The 21802-nt window shown below is 41.4% G+C and overlaps 2 protein-coding genes across 9 annotated transcripts; one reads left to right on the forward strand and one right to left on the reverse strand.

Annotated features, from left to right (window-relative positions):
- Positions 1-2992: 2992 nt before the first annotated feature.
- LOC119259383 (tetratricopeptide repeat protein 39B-like) lies at positions 2993-15122 on the reverse strand. 5 transcript variants are annotated; one of them, XM_054701195.1, is made up of 3 exons: positions 14955-15122; positions 8831-8910; positions 2993-6359 (listed from the first exon to the last, which is right to left on the reverse strand). In XM_054701195.1, the coding sequence occupies exon 3, from the start codon at positions 6174-6176 to the stop codon at positions 4356-4358; it is 1821 nt and encodes a 606-aa protein (XP_054557170.1). In that variant the 5' UTR covers positions 6177-6359; positions 8831-8910; positions 14955-15122; the 3' UTR covers positions 2993-4355. The 5 variants fall into 5 exon arrangements, with proteins under 5 accessions (XP_054557170.1, XP_054557169.1, XP_037384096.1 ...); XM_054701194.1 differs by lacking the exon at positions 14955-15122 and adding an exon at positions 14662-14807; XM_037528199.2 differs by lacking the exon at positions 14955-15122 and adding an exon at positions 14543-14807.
- SRSF7 (serine and arginine rich splicing factor 7) lies at positions 14795-20786 on the forward strand. 4 transcript variants are annotated; one of them, XM_037528201.2, is made up of 8 exons: positions 14795-15132; positions 16155-16335; positions 16635-16811; positions 17695-17769; positions 17855-17965; positions 19244-19297; positions 19817-19852; positions 20485-20786. In XM_037528201.2, exons 1-8 carry the CDS (start codon positions 15105-15107, stop codon positions 20537-20539), a joined length of 717 nt encoding a protein of 238 aa, XP_037384098.1. In that variant the 5' UTR covers positions 14795-15104; the 3' UTR covers positions 20540-20786. The 4 variants fall into 4 exon arrangements, with proteins under 4 accessions (XP_037384098.1, XP_037384099.1, XP_037384100.1 ...); XM_037528202.2 differs by having other exon boundaries at positions 14796-15132; positions 17855-17956; XM_037528203.2 differs by lacking the exon at positions 19817-19852 and having other exon boundaries at positions 14797-15132.
- Positions 20787-21802: the final 1016 nt, after the last annotated feature.

The following is a 21802-nucleotide window of genomic DNA, read 5'->3' on the forward strand; positions in this document are numbered from 1 at the left end:
ATAGGCAGACTGACTGAAATACACCGCTGAGGGGAGCAGCAGGCTGCAGGAGAGGTCTGCTGCCCCATGTAGGTTAGCTCCCTGGCCAGGAATCGACCTCGTGCTGCAGTAGCAGCACAATGCTTCATAGTGCTTACACATAACCCCTTGGCCACCAGGGAGGCCCCTTATTGTGATTTCAAATAATCTTTCCCACGACCTTCATTCATTGAATAAATGTTTATATGAATGCCATGTTAGTGGATTAAATTGGATTTTGCCAGTTAAATTTCTCTGTAAAACTACAAAGCACTAATATAAATACCAATTGTTATTAGAGTGAGAAAGAAAACATAAACCCGCATAAAAAAAATTCAGTTGAAAAGAGCTACAACCAACTTGTGACGATTGGTTATTTCTATTTCAGGCCTTCTACTGCAAGTGCAGTATGCATATAATTCTACAAGGAGAAGCCAGTCTCAAGCCTAAATTAGACTGGGGCAATTTCCTGCCCCCATAGGTTCTTAGGTGAACTAAACACTTATTCCCATCTGCTAATAACAAGTCACTGATTTCTAAAAGACTGAGCCCAGCCCATTCCCAAATTTAAGCTCTCAGAAAGGTTCTCTTCTGTGGCTGGTCTCCAGAGTTCAGATGGTGCCACTTCCTTTTCCAGGTAAAGCCTTACCCTTGGTCCCTCTGCTTCCACCCTCATACCTGTTGGTGTCCCTTCATGTTTTCTCTTCTGGTACCTTCCTCTCCCTGAGCCGCCTTCCTAACATTATGGAGTGCATTCAGGTTAAGTTCAGGGAGAAATATTTTTAAAGAAACTTTTAAGTGCCCTGAAGAAAATCAGAATTTTACAAAATTGTCAATAGTCATACTGTTCACTGTTCTTTATCATAATGCAAAGATAAATCTGCTCTGCCCTAGGCAAATTATCCCAAATTTCAATTCACTGTGTCAAAAGAATCTGAGTAATTAACAATGGCCTCTTTTGAGCCAGTGAAGCCTGCTCTTGTACACCGCTCACTATGCTTTTACAGCTCTCTAACGTAAATCTCTGAAGGTAGATTGGAAGTCATCTACCTTCTTAGATACCAGTTTTCTCATCTTTAAATAAAAATGTGGAATTAAGTCACCTAAGATCCTGTTAGCCGATAATTTTTTATTAAAGATTTATTTTGTTTATACAAGAGGTGGGGTACGGACCAGAGGCGCGGGAGGGTGAGAGGATTCACCATAGACAGAGCAGGAGGTGGGAGGGGAGCAGAACAGGCAGATGGACCAAAAGCACTGCTGAGGGTAGCAGTTGGCAAGACAGGAGAGGTCTGCTGCACCATGTGGGTATCTCCCTGGCCAGCTGGGGATCGAACCCGCGCTGCAGAGGCTGCAGACAGGTTCACAGTGTTGCACTCAACCCGCTGCGCCATCGGGGAGGCCCAACCAATAATTTTTATGATTAAATATACACAGTGACTTAGTAAACCCTGTCAACCCCCTAAATGTTGGGGCCGTGTTTATTTTATTTACTACTACTATGTGTCCCAGTAGCACAATGTGTATAGTAAGTGCTTAACTTGAATTTTTCTTAAATAGCTAAATAACAACTAATGTGCCCGACATGATTCTAAGAACTTTCAAATAGTAACTCATTTTATGAAGGAATAAACAGACCAAATATGTCATTGTTACGGTGAAACATGATTTTGAATGGATGTAGAAAAATTGGATGTGAGGAAAAGAGAAAAAAATATAGAACATGTTCAGTATGAAATTTTAGATAAAATATAGCCTCTCAAATATTATCGTGGTATTAGGGGTGGAGGGGAAATCTAGAGCCACTTTCCAAATGGAAACTAGTTGAGTTTCCTGCCTTTCCCAGTCCTGTCCTGTCCTGCCCTGCCCTGCTCTGCCCTGCCTTGCCCTGCCCTGCTCTGCCCTGCCCTGCCCTGCCCTGCCTTGCCCTGCCTTCCCCTCCCCTGCCCTGTCCTGTGCAGCTCTGCCCAGATAGAGTTTACAGCCTCAGAGAGGAAGACTGGTTTCCCTAGACTGAAGATGGGATTATTGTCCTCCTGGGCTGAAAATACTTAGAGCACTTTGGGAACTGTAAAGTTCATTTAACAGTCCTTTTCTACCACCTCCTAAAGAAACTTGAAAGTTAAAACTTAACCTTCTATTTCCTCGTAGATTGAAGTGACCACATGAATATTTCTGGCCAATGAAATATAAATGGAAGTCCCCCAGGAATGCTATCCTCTCTGAAATTAAAAGACAAAGACTTTTAGGAAAGAGCATTTTTGTCCCTTGACCACCCCTCCTGTAGATAGCCTGGCTATAGAGACAGTAAACTATTGAAACACCCTCTTGTGTTTTCATCCCAACAAAATCTTTTTCTAATTTATTTCCCTAATAAGATCCTGCTTTATCTTTATATTGAAGTGGAAAATGTCAGGCTGACCTGTTGATTAGCTCAAGTTGGGACATAGCCTGTAGACTGAAAGTTTTAGGGAACAATTGATAAGCACCCTCAAGGCCACACACTGATTCATGCATTCCCAGCAGACTGTACCCCTTGTTTTAGTCAATAAATACTCTGTAACCTAGTTGGCTCAGGGCTCAGACTTTGGAGAGAACTCTCCTCTGGGGTCTCCAGTATTAAGCCCACCAGCATAAAGATCTTCCCTCCTCTCTGAGTGATGCCTGCCTCCCTGATGGAATTCTGCCATAACAGTATCTTCACTGAATAGTGCCTGCATATAGCAAGCATTCAACACATATTTGTTTCATCAGTTAACAAACTGGAAGAAGCTGGGATAAAATACAAAATCATAATGTAGGTAGATTTACTAATGTGACTGAGATAAACTAAGAACCAAAAAATTAACAGGTCGACTTTTAGATTGGCGAAGCAGGTAATAAAGGAATCTTTACTTCTCCAAGACAGTAATTTAATTCTTTGTTAGTAATAGTAGTACTAACAGTAAATGTATATTAACTCACTTAACAGAGAAAAATCACACCTTAGAAACTACTATCCCTATTTTATAGCTAAGGAAACTGAGGCACAAAGGCCCAAGGCCACATAGTTGGTAACTGAGCTAGGATACAAATCCAGGCAATCAGGTCAAAGCCTGCCCTCTAACCACTATATCATACTAATTAAATAATGGGGAATGACTCAAGTACAATTCACCTAAAAGTCTATTTTCAACTTACAGGGAACATGTTTTTCAAAGCAAGCAGTTCTAAATCTGAACTGTTAGTTCCTTACTGTGCTTCTATTGGTTGACTGAACATGCAGAGCTTTAAGGTGTGTTTCACTCATGTGTTTTAGCAAATCAAACTTTCCTAGCAACTTCTATTTCCAGTTGTGACTGCAAGGAAGATACTCTTAGCAGGCAATGGTGTGGACTGGTTTTATCCCTTAAGGAGGTAAAAGAATACTGAACCCCAGGCCTACAGCTGCTGTTTACTCTCAGATTAACTCACTAACAAGGGCAACAGGATAGATGCCAATGGTTTAATTATGTTGAAGAGCTGGTCTTAATAGGAATTACACCTTAGGGAGGGCAACTGAAGGGAGGGCAACTGAAGGGAGGGCTGTGCGGTAACCAAACTCTTCCAGCAGTCTATCCTTTTTTTCCCCATCCACTTGACCGGCCTTCTCGAATTATATTGAAAGGGTTTATAAGTATGTGTTGTGTGGAAGCAGGGCGGTGGGGGGGGATCTCCTTTATCCTATGGTAAATTAGAGAGCCATATTTGGCTTCCTAATGACAAAAGGTAAAATATACCACTGATCACAACGTGAAAAACATCTTAGGTATAAAGAACAAATAAACATTGTATATAATAGAAAAACTATTCTATGAATCTGCTATTCAGTGCATCATAATTTAAAATGTCAGTAATTTTAGTAATGTCAGTCTTTTTTTCTTTCTTTTACCATTTAAATCAACACACTTACAAGACACTACATGCCTAGTGTAGTTATTGTCCCTTTTTCACTTGCCGTTGTATACATTATCTAGCGAGAAGTTAAAAAATAATAGAGTTTTGGAAAATGTTATCTAATGTAATTGACAAATTCATAACATAAAAGAGAGAGCATATTCTACAATATACATCACATGCATTTTCTTTTTCAAGAATGTGCACCACTCCATTTGCCAGTCTAAGACATTCCATTTATAGATATGGACAAGGAAAGAGGGAAAAGTCATGGCCAATTCCTTGCTTATTTGTTATTAGTCAGATTCTTAACAGATGTTTCTTCTTGGATTTCTTCTGCAAAGAAATTACTTTTCTACCTATTAGCTTGCTGATTGTAGATACTTCATTCACAATAAACAAAACCATACTTTGCATCTAAATCACTTTTCTTTGTCTATTTGTTCAAGGGCTATGTGAGCCCTAAACTGGAGTCGAGTTTCCATGGAATAGTCTTTGTAGTTTTTTATATTGTCTAGGTTTTTTGTTGCACTGGTATAATCTCCTTTTAGATAGTATAGAATTCCCAGTTCATAGTAAGTATATGGTATCAAATAGTGATCCCATTTTAACAATTTCTCCTTTTGAATGACACGATGAAAGTACTGCTCAGCCATTGAACATTTGCCTAAGTACTTCAGGCACAGACCTTTCAGGAAGTTTAACAAACTTATGTCATCGGTGCCATATTCATTATTTGGATTTTCTCGTAAAAGTTCTTCTCCTTTGTCAATTATTGACAGCCAGCTTGAGACAAGGTCTAGTTTTTTGCTCATGACTCGGAAACCACTCCAGGCATACATGAATTCCAGAATGGGCTGTGCTGTATACCAGCCTAAAGAAGCACCATAGCGCTGACCCTTTTCAGCAACAAACTTTTCTATTGGCACGGAAGTTCCTAAAAATTTGACTCTAAGGGTGTCCACTTTTAAGAAGAGAGAGTTCACATCCTCATTTACCAATTTCGCAAAATCAGAAGGAAGCAAGATCAGTAGAATAGCCTTACTATATGAATATAGTGCCTTGGACCACCTGCTATGTTGAAACAGGAGAGTAGCATAGTGATAAGCCTGCTTCCAATCTTGCAGAAAAATGTTGCACCACATGAGTTCCCAGTAACAGAGGTGATGAACCTGCCTCCATTCATTCTGAGTACAAATGCACTCCTGTAATTTTAACATTGCATTTTCAAAATTTCCTTTCAGGATACTAAACCGTGCATGAAAAAATTTGAGTATGACACAGTTTGGAAATTTCTGGAGGTAGATTTGGAAGAGATCCTCTACAGCTGAATGGTGACTCTTTTCAATACCAAAAGCAACGTAGATATAATTGTGGTAAAAGAGTAGAGTCAAAACACTTAAGATATTATTAATATGGGATTCAGATGCACTCTCACGAAGCAAAGTCAAACCTATGTCTCTATCACCAGAATATCCAACAATATTGAGTAGTTTAAGAATCTTTGGTGGCACAAGTGATAACAACAAGTTGAATGCTCCAAGTCCAAATTTTATTCCACCAGCCAGTTGTCTATAGGTTTTGCTTTCATTGTTAGGCATCTGTGTTAATACTTGTTGACAGTTTTTGTATATTTGGTAGCTTGACCCAGCACTGAATCCATTTTTAAGATAACTAAGCATACTGTCATCCTGTATAAATGTTACAGTGGATTTCAAGATCAAACACTCAGCATAGCAGACTTCTGCGTGCAATTCCTCTTCTTTGATTGCCTTTATTCCCTGTTTACTCACTGCACGAGAAAAACTCATCATCCGAGATTTTCTTCGGAAGTTGTTACAGGTTTTCAAAGCGTCCTTTGCAGCAGTCATTCCAAGATGGATATCGTGTGGCTCAAAAGTCAAGATAGCCTTAACAACCATCAGGATACCATACATTAGAGCGTGGTAGATGCTGTTTTTTGACCAGGGATAAATGAGATTTATGGCTTCTGAGAATCTGTTATTTAGAAATAAGTACAATGCAGTTGTACATTCTTCTAGGGAAGATAATAGATTCATTGTTGTGGCCGCAGGAATAATTTCATAGGCATCTTCAAACTTGTCTTCCCTGTTGTTTTCTCTTGCACCTAGAGTAAGTGACATATACCGCAAGTTGTTCTCCTTATCATTTTCTCCCTTACTTAGAATAAGTGATGTTAAGTCGTTATCATCATTTTCTTCCTTACTGAGAGTAAGTGACATATTTGCTTCCCAACTTTAGAGATGGGAAATAGCTGAAGTGGATGGATGTGATTGCAACGAGGGCAGCGCCTACTCTCCTGACCAGGCCACGTCTTCCACACAAAGCTCAGCCTCAGATGTTGCTGTTATAATAGAGGCAAACAAATCTAATAGCCGTGAGGTGCAGCATTAGAATATTCTCATCTATGTTAGACAAAGAAAAAAAAAAGATAATTTTATTTACCTAGAAAATGTTCCAAAATTTCAATTTATTTGCAATAACTAAAGAAAACATGATCTTTTAAAACATTGTGAAATCCTAAACAGAAGTTTTCTATAACCATCCCTCCAATATGTCATTTTCAGATTATGCTTTTGTATAAATTGTAGAACTATATACCATGACAGCTATAAAATTTCTCTTTAGGAATGCCTTGTCTGGAAAAGGGTAGGTATATCTTTCTATTAATAGTTAAGACTGAATTGTCCAGAGACACTTCAAATAATAAAGATTATAGAGGTAAAAAATCCATCCATGCTATTCTTAGTACCACCATTATACGTGCATATATTTTTACAGAAAACTAGGACTTGATGACATGTGGTTAGTTATATAGGACTTTAGACATGGAAAGTGTTGTAAACTAGGAAGATTTCCTAGTGTTGTAATTAGAAAAAACATCAAATACAACAACTGTGATCCTAGCATTACTATAGTATCTTAGTGGAAGGTGGGAATGAGGGGTGGCAAAATCAATTAAAAAACCAACCACAAATATCAAGTTACTGAATTTATTCATAATAACACAGTAAGTGCAATTAATCTATTTTTAAGAGCAGCAACAGCAAATATAACACTTCAATAGCAATTATTATAGAGCCTTAAAATAATTATACTTTAAAATGTACTTTAACTCTGCATTTTGATAAAAGAAAGAAGGGGGAGGTAAAGCAGAGGGAAATAACCAAAGGCAAAGAAAGAGAAAAACAGAAGATGCAAATTTTTACATAGATGGAAGAGAAAATAAGGGAAATATGTTACATAGGAGAAAAAAAATCATGAACGTAAGGACTGCCTCCGAGGTATATTTTAGTTAATTGCTTGATTTTACACCTGAAGGTTTAGTTATGTCTTGGCATTAGCAACTATATTCCATTCACATTTATCTGAAAGTTTCAGTTCCGAGGGAGACACCGTACAAACCATTAGGAGGGAAATTATTGTCCGGATTGCAATAGTGGTTGCTAAATTCAGGTTAGCTGGAGAAACCTAGATGAGGGCCAGAAGCAAGCCAAGGATAAAGTTTCCTTCCCTCTGCTCTAATGCTTTCAAATTATATTTCATAGAATCCATATGCCATCTAAGACAGCTCAAATTTTACTTTTTCTGAAACCTTACCTAACATGTCTGTCAGCATAATCATTCTTAATGGCATTCAGCATATATCTCAATGAGTGTTTATCTCACTGCATTGTAATTAGCTGCCCATCTGCTTTCATCACTACTCTGGGAGCCTCAAAGCACGTTTAGTGCTTTATTCAGCAATATATCCCAGTTCTAGTATACTCCCTTGACCAAAGTAGGCATTAATAAATAGTTGTTAAGTGAATTCAGGTGCCCACAACATATTTCTAGGAATTTCTTAAAAGTTGTGAATGCGGGGGCCTCCCTGGTGGCACAAGGGGTTAAGACGCAACCTATGAAGCTATCTGCAGCCACTGCAGCATGAGTTCTATCTTCTGGCCGGCCAGGGGGCAATCCACATGGCATAGCAGACCTTTCCTGACTAGCACACTGCTCCCCTCAGCAGTGTACTTCAGTCAGTCTGTCTGTTCTGTTCCCTGCTCTGTCTCTGATGAATCCTCTCACCCCCCAACACCTCTGGCATGTCCCCCAGCTCTTGTATGCACAAATAAATAAATCTTTTAAAAAAAAAAAAAGTTGTGAATGCAATTGCTAAGTTTTCTACTCCCAAAGAGCACAGAAAGATATAACCATGATTGGGCCTCCCCGGTGGCGCAGCGGATTGAGTGCAGCACTGTGAAGCTGTCTGCAACCTCTGCAGCACGGGTTCGAATCCCAGCCAGCCTGGGAGATTTCCACATGGTGCAGCAGACCTCTCCTGACTATCCCGCTGCTCCCTTCAGCAGTGTATTTCGGTCATCTGCCTGTTCTGCTCCCTGCTCTGTCTCTGGTGAATCCTCTCACCCCTTTCATCTCTGGCCTATACCCCAGCTCTTGTCTAAAATAAATATTTAGGACCTCCCCGGTGGCGCAGCGGTTGAGCACTGGGCTGCAAAGCTGCCCGCACCCTCTGCAGCGCCAGTTCGATCCCCAGCTGACCGGCGAGGGTCCCATATGGCGCGCAGACCTCTCTTGCTGCACCAGCTGCTCCCCTCAGCAGTATATTTCGTTGTTCTGCTCCCCGCTCTGGCTCTGGTGAATTCTCTCACCCGTCCCCACGCTTCTGACTCTACCCAGTGCTTGTATAAATAAATAAATCATTGATAAATAAATAAATAAATAAATAAATGTTTTTAAAAAAACACTCATAAAAAAATTAAAAAAAAAAAACTTGAAAAGAAAAGATATAACCATGATGGGTTCCCTGTATCAATATTTAGTTGCATATTTTTCTCTAGCATTTTTAGATTGGTATTCTGTTTTTACCTACCTCAAGGACCAATACTTTGCATAGTCAATAATGCACACTTTCAGAGATGTTGGGGGAAATTATTCCTTTTCTTTTTTCTCCTGTTTTATTGAGACAAAAATTGTAAGATATTTAAAGTGTACAACATGACTTTTTGGTGAAAACACCTAAATTCTATTTACTTAGTAAATTTTAATTATACAGCGGAGAGTTAACAGCTATAGTCATCATTTATACATTAAGCCCTCAGACCTTATTCATCTCATAACTGAAAGTTTGGTATTCTTTTGTCAACCCCTGTTATCCCCACCACCTATTTTTTTTTTTAAAGATTTATTGATTGATTGATACATACATACAGGCACTGGGTACAGTCAGAAGCGTGGGAGGGTGAGAGAATTCACCAGAGCCAGAGCGGGGAGCAGAGCAGGCAGAAGGACCGAAGTACACTGCTGAGGGGAGCAGCGGGGGGCAGGAGAGGTCTGCTCGCCATGTGGGACCCTCCTCCGGTGGTCGGGGAGCGGCAGGGGAGCAGCTTCGCAACCCAGCGCTCAACCGCTGCGCCACCGGGGAGGCCCCCCACCACCTATTTTTAATATTCCAATAAGGGAACTTTTCTGCTGGAGGAATACTCCTGGTCAGTGGGATGACTTGATTGGGAGTTAATAGAGGAACTGAAAAAATTCTTGCTCTGTACTTTCTGAATTCCTCCCTTTGGAAACACCCTATCCAAAGTCTGAAACCAAAAAACAGGAAGAGTTTGTTTTCTGCTCTCCAGCTGTGCCAGGGACCAGGCAGGGAAATCTGTCTAATTAAGAAGTGAACATATTAGTGAACCCACTTAGCAGCACATCTAAAGTCACAGCAACAGTCAATTTATGAAAAAGGTCATGTTTTCATCTCCTATCTGACACTTGCATCTTTCTTTCTTTGGTTCTGAACTGGAGGAAAAGTGATGTTATTTATTGACCCAAAAACCTTTTCCTCCTTCTACTGTTTCATTTCCTATTTACATGGTTGGTACCATCATCTCCTCTAGACTCTCTTTTTTCTCCTTTCATATCCATCAGTGACCAAACCCTGTCAACCATTTCCTGAGTGAGGTGCCTGTGTTATCCCCCAAATCATTCTGGGCATTATTAATAATAATATCACCAAGGCTATAAAATGTAAAACATACAGACTGTGAAGTTATACTACTTAGGTTTGAATCCTGACTCTGTCCCTTGCTTGGCCTTCCTGTGCCTTTGTTTCCTTATCAGCAAAGGGGAATAATAGTATTTCTACCAAAAAATGATTTGGATAATTAGGTGTATTAATATATATGAAGCAGGCAGGACAACATCTGTATACTCTATCTATCTATCTATCTATCTATCTATCTATCTATCTATCTATCTATCTATCTATCTATCTATCTTATCCTTATAGCCATCCCTACCCCTATGCCTGGCATACAGTAGGTGCTTATTGAATTGTTTTAAATGTGGTTTGGGATGCAGACTGGGTTAGGAAGTGGTCAGAGATGAAGTGATTTCTCAGTTCAAACTTGGAATTCCTCTGTCTCCAAGCCTCCCAATTAAAACAATGATTATAGGAAATTGTAAAAATGCAGAAAAGCAAAACAAGAAATATTTACTTTTATTAATACAGTTTACAAAACCAGAAGCATTCTATGCATGCACACCATTTTGAAATCTGCCTTTCTTTCATTAACATTTTTCTGACATTAAAAATTCTTTTACAATATGGTTAATAGCCATAATATATAATCAATTTATGTGACATATTAAAACAATCCCTTTATGTTTGATGTTCAAGCTATTTCTAGTTTTGAGACATTATTAAAAAGGGTCATAGGAACATTTTAGTACATAAATCTTTTTGCACAGCTATGATTATTGCTAGAATAAAGGAAGTAGGAATGCTGAGCCAAGGAAGCAGGAATGCTGGGCCAAGTATACACACAATCTAATAATTTTAAAACACATTGCCAGATTGATTCTCAAATATTATTTCACATTCCCAATAGTGGGAGTGAGTGCCAATTTCATTACATACCTGACAGACAAAAATAGCATACTTTTTACACTTGGATTTTAGGAACTAGACAGATATGAAAAATAGGGGGGGTTGAAGAGAACAATTGTTTTCCCCAAACAAAGATCTCACATATTTATTACTGAGCCAACCTACTAGGTACAGAAGCATTCAAACAAAGAGAAAAATAATTTCCTAAAGATGTCCAAATAGTGACGTCTTCAGGAAGATAAGGGAAGATGCTAGTGATCTTAACACAGCATTACTGTGTGCCATCTCCTGTGCCATTCACGTTAACAGATCCAGCTTGGTTCTCTTCAATGGCTCCAATTGGAACTGTACCTGACCTTATTACCATTGGGGAGTGGGATGATTCTGCTTTTATTTCTTGGCCAGGAATCACTCCATCCTGAATGCCTCAGGAGAAGATATGGTAAAGAACAGAATCAAGTGCACACAACCCTAATGGTGGAGAAAAGGCAGGATAAAGTTTTTGTTTTGTTTTAAACAAGAAAAATATGTTTAGGGGCCTCCCTGGTGGCCTAGGGGTTAAGTCTCAGCCCTATCACCACTATGGCATAAGGGCTATCCCCTGCCTGGGAGCTAACCCACAAAGGGCACTGCAGATCTCTCCTGTCCTGCCTGCTGCTCCCCTTAGTAGTATTTTTCAATAGATCTGCCTGTTCTGCTCCCCATTCTGTCTCTGGTGAATCCTCTCCCCGCCCCATCTCTGGCCTACACCCCAGCTCTTGTATACATAAATAAATAAAAATAAATCTTAAAAAAACCCCTCAGGCAGTTAATAAATAGTGTAACTCCATAAGCTCTTGTTCTTTATAATAACACTTCACTACCTCTCCTAAGGAAAGGATTTATGAAAATCATTTTTACTAACTTATAATGAAGATATTCATTTCTAGGGACTAGAAGATCAATATCAAAACATCAGACAAAAGGAAGTTAATGGTCTTGAGCAGTGTTTCTGCAGCAAAGTTGAGAGGTTATTAATAAAGTAGGTTCATTAGGTCCATTCCAGGTGTAACTAATTAATGTCTCTGGAATAGGGACTTTGAAATCTGCATCCTTACTAGCATCCCAACTAATTGTTATGCAAATTAAGTTCTTATGCAAAATTGTCTTAAGGATTTCACTTGGAGACAGCTAAAGAAGCATGCCTATTTTACTTAAAGTGCAGCTCTTTAATAATTGGAATATTCCTAGCTCTGAAATGCTCTCCTTTCAAGAACTAAATAAACTAAATCTAAGCTAGCCTAATTCTCAAGTTAAAACATCAGGTCCCTTTCATTAATATTTTTTCCCCCTTAAAGATTTATTTATTTTTATACAAGAGCTGGGGTACAGGCCAGAGGCGTGGGAGGGTAAGAGGATTCACCAGAGACAGAGCAGGTTGCAGAACAGGCAGATGACCGAAATACACTGCTGAGGGGAGCAGCAGGAAAGACAGGAGAGGTTTGCCGTGCCATGTGGGATTCTCGCCGGCCAGCTGGGATCGAACCCTCACTTCAGAGGCTGTGGACAGATTCACAGCGCTGCGCTCAACTCGCTGCACCACCGGAATAATGGATTTAGAACTGGATGGTTTCAGGGTTTTCATCCTTTTTAATACAGCTGGACATTCCTCAGAAAACTTAACTCTTCCAGATTGTTTTATACCCCTAAACCACCCATTGAGGTAATATTTATATCAGTGGGCATCAGATTTTTCCAATTCCTAGTTTCACTCTTTGATGTTGGTGAAAGTACTGGTGTTCTTTAACTCTTCCTGTTTCAACCATCCCACACCCATGCTTTAGTAGTGATTGTTTTCTAGTTGGCTAATGAAAAGTTCATTTCTTATTTTTTTAAGATTTATTTATTTATGCATACAAGAACTGGGGTACAGGCCAGAGGTGTGGGGGGATGAGAGGATTCACCAGAGACAGAGTGGGGAGCAGAACAGGCAGACTGACTGAAATACACTGCTGAGGGGAGCAGCAGGTGAGTCAGGAGAGGTCTGCTGCACCATGTGGGTTGCTCCCTGGCCGGGGATCGAACTCGTGCTGCAGCGGCTGCGGATAGCTTCATAGGTTGCGTCTTAACCCCTTGCGCCACCAGGGAGGCCTGAAAAGTTAATTTCTTTATACTTTATGAAAGTATAAGAATTTTTCTATTCTTTATACAATATGATAGAATTATAAACATGCTAAGGATTTTTCTTCCCCAAACTTCCTTGCAGCATTCCAGAAGATTATGAAATATTGAAAAAAAGAAAAGCTGTATTGAACATAGCGGTTTGGATTGACTTAAAGTATATACATGTACAGCATACACATAAATGCATATTAAAAGACTAGAGTTTGAACACTGTTGTGAGTTGAGGCCCCCTTCCTAAATTAATAATATCAGTGTTTAACAACAGTAACATTAAAAATTACTCAATATTTCCTATTGATAAATATTAGAATATTCACTTAGGTTCACATTCTAATGGAATCTGAGAATGGGATCTTAATTTAACTTAGAATTGTAGAGAGAAAAGTTTATGTGGGTGAAACTTATTTCAAAAGAGACAGCAAGAATAAAAATACTTGTTACAATAAAATATCCCCTGATTTGGATTGACATTTAGAGGAAAGAACTGATTACATGTTCCTAGAGAAAGAGTGTTCAGTATAATAGCGTACGGAAATACACTAATTTTTTTTTTTTTTTCACGGTAACTAGGTTAGCAAAGCTGGGCCTAGAGTTGGCCCTCCTTTAATAGAGATAAATAATTAGCTTATCACAGGCGCTGTCTACTAAAGAGGAAGGCAGATCAGTTGGGGTTTTTGGCTTTTCCTTTAATGTACTGGAAAGCAGTTTGTTAAAAGTTGGAAAACTGCTTCTTTTCATATCATTTACATAATTCTCTTCTTAGAAATTCTCTTTAGTACAAAACACTTTTCAGAGACAAAAATATTTATTGAGGTCTATTAGGAGCGGTACAGAGAATCCGTGCCCTCTTCACCAAGCATCCTTTCTCCCGGACTCTGTAACCCACACGTGTACACACCAAGTGAAGACACACCAGATGAAAAACGAAAATACCTAAACATTCCCTCCTTCCTATGGAATCTTTCCAACCATTGTAGTCCAACTCTTTCTTTTTTGGCTTGCAAAAAAGTTAAATCTGCATTTACAGGTGGCGCGTCTGGCTAATACATCGCATACAATCAAAACTGGATTTTACGTGATTCTAGCGTAAAGAAAACGCTCTCCTCCATTTGCTCTACAGATTGTTGGGGCCGCAAGGCTACTCCTCAGAGACGCCCCCGGAGAGTCCGGGTCCTGGGGACCGGCCCGTCAGAGGATGAGCCGTTGCTGCAACCTGTAGCCGAGAGCAGCAGGAGGCAAACAAAAGTGAATCACTCTGTGCTTCAAATGCAAATAATTTCAGAGGCGCTCCCAGCGAGACGGCTGGCAGTGTCCACGCTCTCGTCACAATGTCAATACGACAGGCGCCCCCGACTTTCCGCCTTGGTCCCCGCGTTTCCACGCTCCCCACCGGGCCGGCGGACCCCGGCGGCTGGTTCCGAAGGGGCGGCCGCGACCCGCAGTCCCCGGGGTAACGCCGCCCGCCGCCCGCCGCCCCCGGGGCGGAGACCGCTGCTCGGAGGCGCCGGGCTCGGGGAGTCTCCCCCGGGCCCCGATTACCTCTGCGGGGCCCCGCGCATCACCGAGTAGCGGTCTCGGCCGGGCTCCCCGGAACCCGCGGCGACGGCTGCAACATCAGCGGCTCAATCCTAGACCCTCAGAAGGCCGGTGTCATGCACCTGGAGGAAGAAGCCCGGCGCCGAGGGCTCCTAGACTGAGGAGCAGCCGGGGGAGAGGGGCCGGGGAAGGGACAGGAGCAGGGGAGAGGAAAAGGGGGAGGGGAGGGGGCGGGACGCGCCGGGGAAGGCCACGGGTTTACGGGCGCGCTCGTGGCGTTCCCATGGAAACGTATCCTTCCGCCCCGGCACTAGCTCCCAGCCGCCTCAGTTCCCTCCGCGCCGCTTCTCGCCCGTTTCCGCCCAGCTCCTTTGTGCCGCGCAGAACGTCGAGACGACGCATGCGCAGAGCTCACCCCCCTCGTCGCCGGGTATATAAGCGCGAACCCAGGCACTTCCTCCTAGTGCCGCCGGGATCGTTGGCGAGAGGCTGCGCGTCGGGCTCCCGGGTTGCTCGTGTCCTGGACTCTGCGAGCTGAGCGAGCAGGGCTCGTGGGCCGGTCATCATGTCGCGCTACGGGCGGTACGGAGGAGGTGAGAGCCCCGGGCCCAGCGAGGGGGCGTTGCTGTGGGCGCAGCGAGTCCTGCTAGGCCGTGGACTTGCGCGGCGGTTGGAGACGGTTATTCCGCGTGCGTAATGGCGGCCCCGGCGCACGCCGTCCGAGCCGGAGGCCGCGGGGGCGGAGTGTCGCGGGGAGACGGGCTGGCGGGCGGAGGGCTGCGCCGGGCTCCTCGGACCTGCCGGGGCGTGCTCGTCCCCCGGCCCGAGCCGGGCCCCCCTCACGCCTCCCCTCCTGCCCTTCGAGCCGCGCGCCCGCCCGCCCGCCCCACACCCCCCGCGCCCGGCTGCCATTTTGCGCACATTGACGCCTGCGGTGGCGCATTTCCCTGGCGCTTTCCCGCCACCGGAGCTGACAGCCCTGCCCGCCGCTGCGAGCCCCGGGCGCGCCGGCTGCGGCGCGGGAGCCCGCGCGGGGCTGTGCGGCCCCGGCCCCGCCGCTGTGCGGAGGGGGACGGAGACGCGAGCCCACGTCTGGCGGCTGGTTTCTTTTCTCTTTTAGCTCTTTCGAGCGCGGTTTGTGGCTCTGGGGCGGGGAGCTGGAGTGTTGGGCGAGCCTGCGCCTGGGGCTGTTGCCGCGGACGACGAGAGCCGGCGCCGCCCTGCTCTCCCGGTCCGGCCCCGACCGGGGCCCGCCCGCCGCGGACGCCGCCGCCGCTGCTGCCGCCGCCGCCGCCGGCCCGCGCGCTGCTGGCGCGCCCGGGTTGCCGGGACCCGGGGGCGGGGCCGGGCCTGCCGCCCCACGCCGCGGAGGTCCTGCACGCGTCTCGGCATGCTGGGGAGGTTTTTCCCTCTTGTTCAAACGTTAAGACTCTTGTCATAAGCCTGACTTTTCAGAAGTGCACGGATTTGGTGCTTTTAAGACTGAACATGATCTTTGATGACGTGCCCAACGCGCTCTGCGTACTGTGGCGGGTCGTCTGCTTTACACGAGGGGTTGGTTCACACAGGCCAAGACTTTCATAACATGCATTCTTCTATTTGCGTTTTCAAACAGAAACCAAGGTGTATGTTGGTAACCTGGGAACTGGTGCTGGCAAAGGAGAGTTAGAAAGGGCTTTCAGTTATTATGGTCCTCTAAGAACTGTGTGGATTGCGAGAAATCCTCCAGGATTTGCCTTTGTGGAATTTGAAGATCCTAGAGATGCAGAAGATGCAGTGCGAGGCCTGGATGGGAAGTAAGTAATGTTGGTTATGAAGCTTAATGCTCATTAGAATATTTCCGTGGGCTGGGTAGCGAGATGTGAGATTTGAATTTTCTGGGGGAGACTATAACCAGCTATCCATAATTTTTATTTAAGGCATGAAGCGGGGAGAGAAGTTGGAGTGGGAAAGGGCTTCTGTGTTAAGATGTAACGATAACTTAGGAGGCTTTTAAACATAGCTGAAGATTGTGAGCAAGAGAATGTTTGGAAAGTTCTGAATCTAGACGTCTCATGTGTTTTTAGCATTAGAATTTTTTTTTTTCCTTTTATAGGGTGATTTGTGGTTCCCGAGTGAGGGTTGAGCTATCAACAGGCATGCCACGGAGATCTCGATTTGATAGACCACCTGCCCGACGTCCCTTTGATCCCAATGATAGATGCTATGAATGTGGAGAAAAGGGACATTATGCTTATGATTGTCACCGCTATAGCCGCCGAAGAAGAAGCAGGTATTTATTTTGATAAGGGAATGGTTGGTATACTAGTTAATCGAGTAATTCTTTTATTGGCAAGGCAGAAACTAATTTTTTTTTCTATAAACTTGAATGTTAATTGTACAGGTGTATTTTACAATTTTTGTGTAATTAAACAATTGTTAATATATTAATAATCAACCTGGTCAAAACCTTTCAGGTTTCTTCGTTTGAGTCAGTCGCCTTGATTCAGAATGTCACGAGCCTTATGATATCATGCTGAGGCGCCTTGCAAATCCGACAATTAAGATCCTCCTAGACCTTGAGGTGATCAGCATAAGAGGCCAGATCCCCTCGAGTCATCTACACCTAGCTTCACCTTATTCTTTAAAGGGCAGAAAATTTGAGACGGTGATCGCCGTAACAGTAAATTTGGCTTACAATTGGGGCCCCCTCCGGTTTAGAAAGAGGAACACCAGATTGACCACATTCCCAACTAGAAAAATCTTCTTGCGTCAATCAAGCCTCACCTGGCTCATTTGGCTGTCAGTTTGATCGTCGTTAGATTGAAGAAAACATCTAGATGCAGCGATCGGCTATAGATACTTCTAGATCGTCTAGATCTGCTAGACCTACTAGACCATGGGCCAAAGAGGGTCGACCTGCAAACTTGCAAGGTTTATTTTAAATACACCTTACAGTGTTTTATATTATGTAATTCTAAGATGTAATTCAGCTTTTAACAAATCTTTTTTTAGGTAGTAAAAAAAAAAAAAAAAAGCATCTAATAGGCCCAGAGTTTATTTCCAAATGACACACTAAATTTAAATAGTTTTGAGATTTGATTTCAGCAGAGGCACACAAACTGCGAAAACGAGTTACCATCTAATATACTGTTTTTTTCTAACTTGAAAAATAGGTCACGGTCTAGATCACATTCAAGATCCAGAGGTAGGCGGTACTCTCGCTCACGCAGTAGGAGCAGGGGACGCAGGTGAGAAATCTTGTTTAATTCAAGGTTTAATAAATGGTAGAGAACTTTAATTGGAGATGGACTTAAACTTTGATTTAATTTTTAGGTCAAGGTCTGCATCTCTTCGAAGATCAAGATCTGTGTCTCTTCGCAGATCGAGATCAGCTTCACTTAGACGATCTAGGTCTGGCTCTATAAAAGGATCAAGGTATTTCCAGTACGTAACACACTTATCTCCCTGCTTGCATTTGGATTGTCATGTCTTAATGACAATAGAGTCTTGGGATGTAATTGAAGCGGAATGCTTCAGAAAATATCATATTTGAAATACGAAAGTTGAGTTTACACATAACCTGGAAATAGCTATTATCCAGGTTTTTCTTTCAGATGAAACCCAACTAAAGAGTTTAAGGATTGTTAGAGAGGCACTGGTAGAGAGGGATCCAAACCACACGTCCTCAAATTATGCTAGTGAACTCTCTGGGTAGGTAACTGCTGAAAAGTTCTGGAATCTGTATATACTTATATAGATAGGTAAATGATGTCTAAAGCTAAAAAAAAAATTTTTTTTTTTTTTTGCCTGACCCCTGATAAGAAGACTTACTAGGTTCCTGAAGCGTTTTAGAAGCAAATCAGAAGGTGGTTTTCTCTTTGGAATGAATGGAGGTCGATTAGAAACCATGGAAAATTGTAGGAGAGTAGTATTGTATACAGGGGTGAATATGACCTTTGTTTAACCAGATTTTCACACTGAAACTTAGAGGTAAAAATTGAAAGTAGAACCCCAGCATTTTTACTCTATAAATAGAAAGCCTTCAAAGACAGTCCAAAATGATGATACTGTAGAAAAGAAATTGACAGTTCTACAGGAGATGAGCTGTAAGGAAATATCACTGGGAGTTAGTGCTGTCAGTGATAGCTATAGACCTTTATATGCAGGGATTCCAAACTTGGGATTGAGAAAGCTCTGGATCCTCTCCCGATATGCACATCTGATTATAGGACTCCAGGGTGTGTATGTCAGAGCCTGATTTTGTTTGTGTGACAAATTGGTGGTTCTGAATCATAACTTATTTGATGGGATACAAGGGAAAAAAACTTTACCCGTGGTGACTCTTTTCACTGAGTTTGATCACCTCAATTTGTATTGGTACGGTTGATTTGATTTAAGATTTATTGGACTTCCACATGAAAATTTTTATTTCTCTTGATTACTCTGCACTGTTTGGGTATAATGCTTCTACATAGGAACTGTGACAACCCCAGGTTATTGAGTGTAAAAGAAACAATTGAAACAGTGGTTTTTAATTTACTTTGATACCAGTTTGTTGAAAGTATTATCATTTGTTCACTCTTAGAACACAAGAATTTTGTATCATGCTCAACCTTGGCCCCTCTATTCCTAACTTACCTGTTAAGGTGCTTTTGGTGGGTGTTTCAGGGAATTAACTTTTAGGGAATAATTGGTGTAATTATTTTTTTTTCTTTTTATTAGATCACGGTCAAGATCCAGATCAAGATCCAGGTCTCTTTCACGACCAAGAAGCAGGTAGGGTAGAAATCTGAATAATGCTCTCCTAGTTTATATGGCACCAATATCCAAAGAGTTCAAAGTTATCTAGAATTGTTGAAAAATCAAGCCCTAAGTTGAAGCCTAGGTGTAAAATGGGAACACTGTCTTAATTGCCAAACATTAGAATTTTATTTATTCTCGTCCTTGCCTGGCTTACTTCCTGGACAAGAAGATTTGAAGCTATAGTGAGGTGACTTTAGGGTTGTATTACGAGGCCCTTGTTTAGGAACTACTAGGTGCATGTAGAGAAACATTTTGAGATAAATTGCTTAAAGCAGAGTAAAAGATTAGTTGTGATAAAATAACAGTTCATTCATGTAGTAGTTTTTGCAAGATTGGCTTTTGTTATCAAAAACTGGTAGACTTGTTTTCAGTTCAACTGCTACCTGACATTTTAAGCTCAGGACACTTTGGGGGTTCAGTTCATGGTAATTGTGACTTAAGAAAGGGATTGGTTAGTACTTTTTCTTAATAGAATTTCTCATGTTTTGACAGCCGATCAAAGTCCAGATCTCCATCTCCAAAAAGAAGGTAAGCTAAAGAATGTTTTGTTGGCAAATCTTAACTGTCAAGTGTGGCCTCTGCAGATTTTGTTTGCTTACTGCCTAATATGCAGGCTTTGAGCTCTTTGGAGAATTGGTGCTATATATATATATTGAAATACTAGATGCTATTTTTTTGAGATGGTTGCTTTACCTGCCTCAACATTAGCTTATGCTTTTATTGGAAATAGTTAGAAAATGTTGGGATTAAGTTGTCTTTAATCCTGTGAACCCTTAAATTTTGTAGTTTCCTGTTATGAAATTTTTTTTTTTTTTTGTAATTCAGTGGTAAATTAATAAAGTCTTGTTTTTAAAAACCTTTTTTTCCTACGTGGACCATAGGTAAGAAGAAAGTGACCACTTGAAAAAAAAGTCTAGGTTGAAATGATGGCAGTTAAATCATTATCCTCCTAGGTTAATGTAACCTTGCAATTTTAGCAAGGAAGGGCTATTAGAATAGCCTAATGTTAAGCACATACAAAAGATTTGTTTGCGAATCTCTCTATAGTGCCTCTGACTATCTTTCGATTTATTAAATCTGAGTATTGCCCTGACTTGTACATGGGAAGAATAAGTTTCAGTAGACACTAACCAGTTTCAAATTTAATTTTTTCTTTTTAGTCGTTCCCCATCAGGAAGTCCACGAAGAAGTGCAAGTCCTGAAAGAGTGGACTGAAGTTCTCAAGTTCACCTTTTAGGGAAAAGTTATTTTGTTTACATTATTATAAGGGATTTGTGATGTCTGTAAAGTGTAACTTAGGAGAAAGGGTATTTCAACCATCTAATCAAAATGGATCTGGATAATTACTCTGTAAATTCACAGCAGTAAGATAATATACATTTTTGTTGAATGTATTAACATCTTATGGTATGAAAATGTGGGTTTTTATTTGACACATTTAAATAAAATGTTTCTAACTAGATTTTTGATTTGTGTTCAATATCAAAACTCAATTTTGGTAAAACTTTAGGAGTCAATCTTGATATTAATCATCTTCATGCAAACCTACATTCAAAGTATATAATGCTAAGTCTTGAACACCATTAACTGTAGTATACACATAGACCTAGAAAATTTCCATTTTGTCCTTAGCTTGGGTAAGATAAGATTTTGAGTGTCCCCCTGAAGAACAGGAATACCTCATGACAAGTCCTAAAATTATACTGGAGTTGATGTTAATTGAACATTATCAAGCTACTGATCTCTGTTGAACTAGAGGGACCACTAATTTGCCTATAGATGAATATGACAGGAACTTATGTAAAGGGCTTATTCAAGTAAATGGTGTGAGAAATAGCTGAAGAAAATTGATCTCTAAGGGCTTGATGTTTTCAGGCTATTGGATGGTGTCAAATTAGAACTCTCAATCTTAGGAAGTTTTACTCGGTGTTCTTATGTTTTTGTTTTCAACATTAACCAGTTTCATACCAAATTTCTGCATGTTTAAGGAATTGTTTGAATTTGGAACAAATTATGTTCATGTAAACCAGCTTTGCAAAATTTTCCAGCCCAGAAGATACTCTTCCTCTATCCCGTCAGATGGATTGCCTTAATCTGAGCAGAGATCTGTTAATTTCTGAGCTAGGTTTTCAGTTGCTGATGAACCTACTTTCTCCTATTTTGCCAGGCTGGTGCCAAGTAATTATAAAGATGTCAATCAGAAATGTTAATGAGACAAGTGGTTTTGTAAATTGCCTCTATTTAGCATCACCCCATGTAGTTTTTTGGTAGCATCTGGTAGACCTTAGAATGGTATAACCAGTAGATTATTCAGACTTTAAATATCTTTAGTAGGTCCATAACAGTGACTTGAGTTTTTTGATCAAGTTTTTACTAAGTATTCTGTACCCTCGGTGCAAAAGTCAATGCTGATGGCACAGGTACCTGCCTCTGTCCATTTTCTTAATGTTTCTCAACAAAGTAACTGGATGGTACTGC

Source organism: Talpa occidentalis, unplaced genomic scaffold, assembly GCF_014898055.3.
Source record: "Talpa occidentalis isolate TD23 unplaced genomic scaffold, MPIMG_talOcc4v2.1 talOcc4.5, whole genome shotgun sequence".
NCBI lineage: Eukaryota > Metazoa > Chordata > Mammalia > Eulipotyphla > Talpidae > Talpa > Talpa occidentalis.

Bases quoted from the DNA above. Each gene is read 5' to 3' on its own strand.
- LOC119259383 (XM_054701195.1), bottom strand. From the start codon at position 6,176: ATGTCACTTACTCTCAGTAAGGAAGAAAATGATGATAACGACTTAACA.
- SRSF7 (XM_037528201.2), top strand. From the start codon at position 15,105: ATGTCGCGCTACGGGCGGTACGGAGGAG. The intron at 16,812-17,694 runs GTATTTATTTTG...CTTGAAAAATAG, and splicing joins AGCCGCCGAAGAAGAAGCAG to GTCACGGTCTAGATCACATT. The intron at 19,298-19,816 runs GTAGGGTAGAAA...ATGTTTTGACAG, and splicing joins CTTTCACGACCAAGAAGCAG to CCGATCAAAGTCCAGATCTC.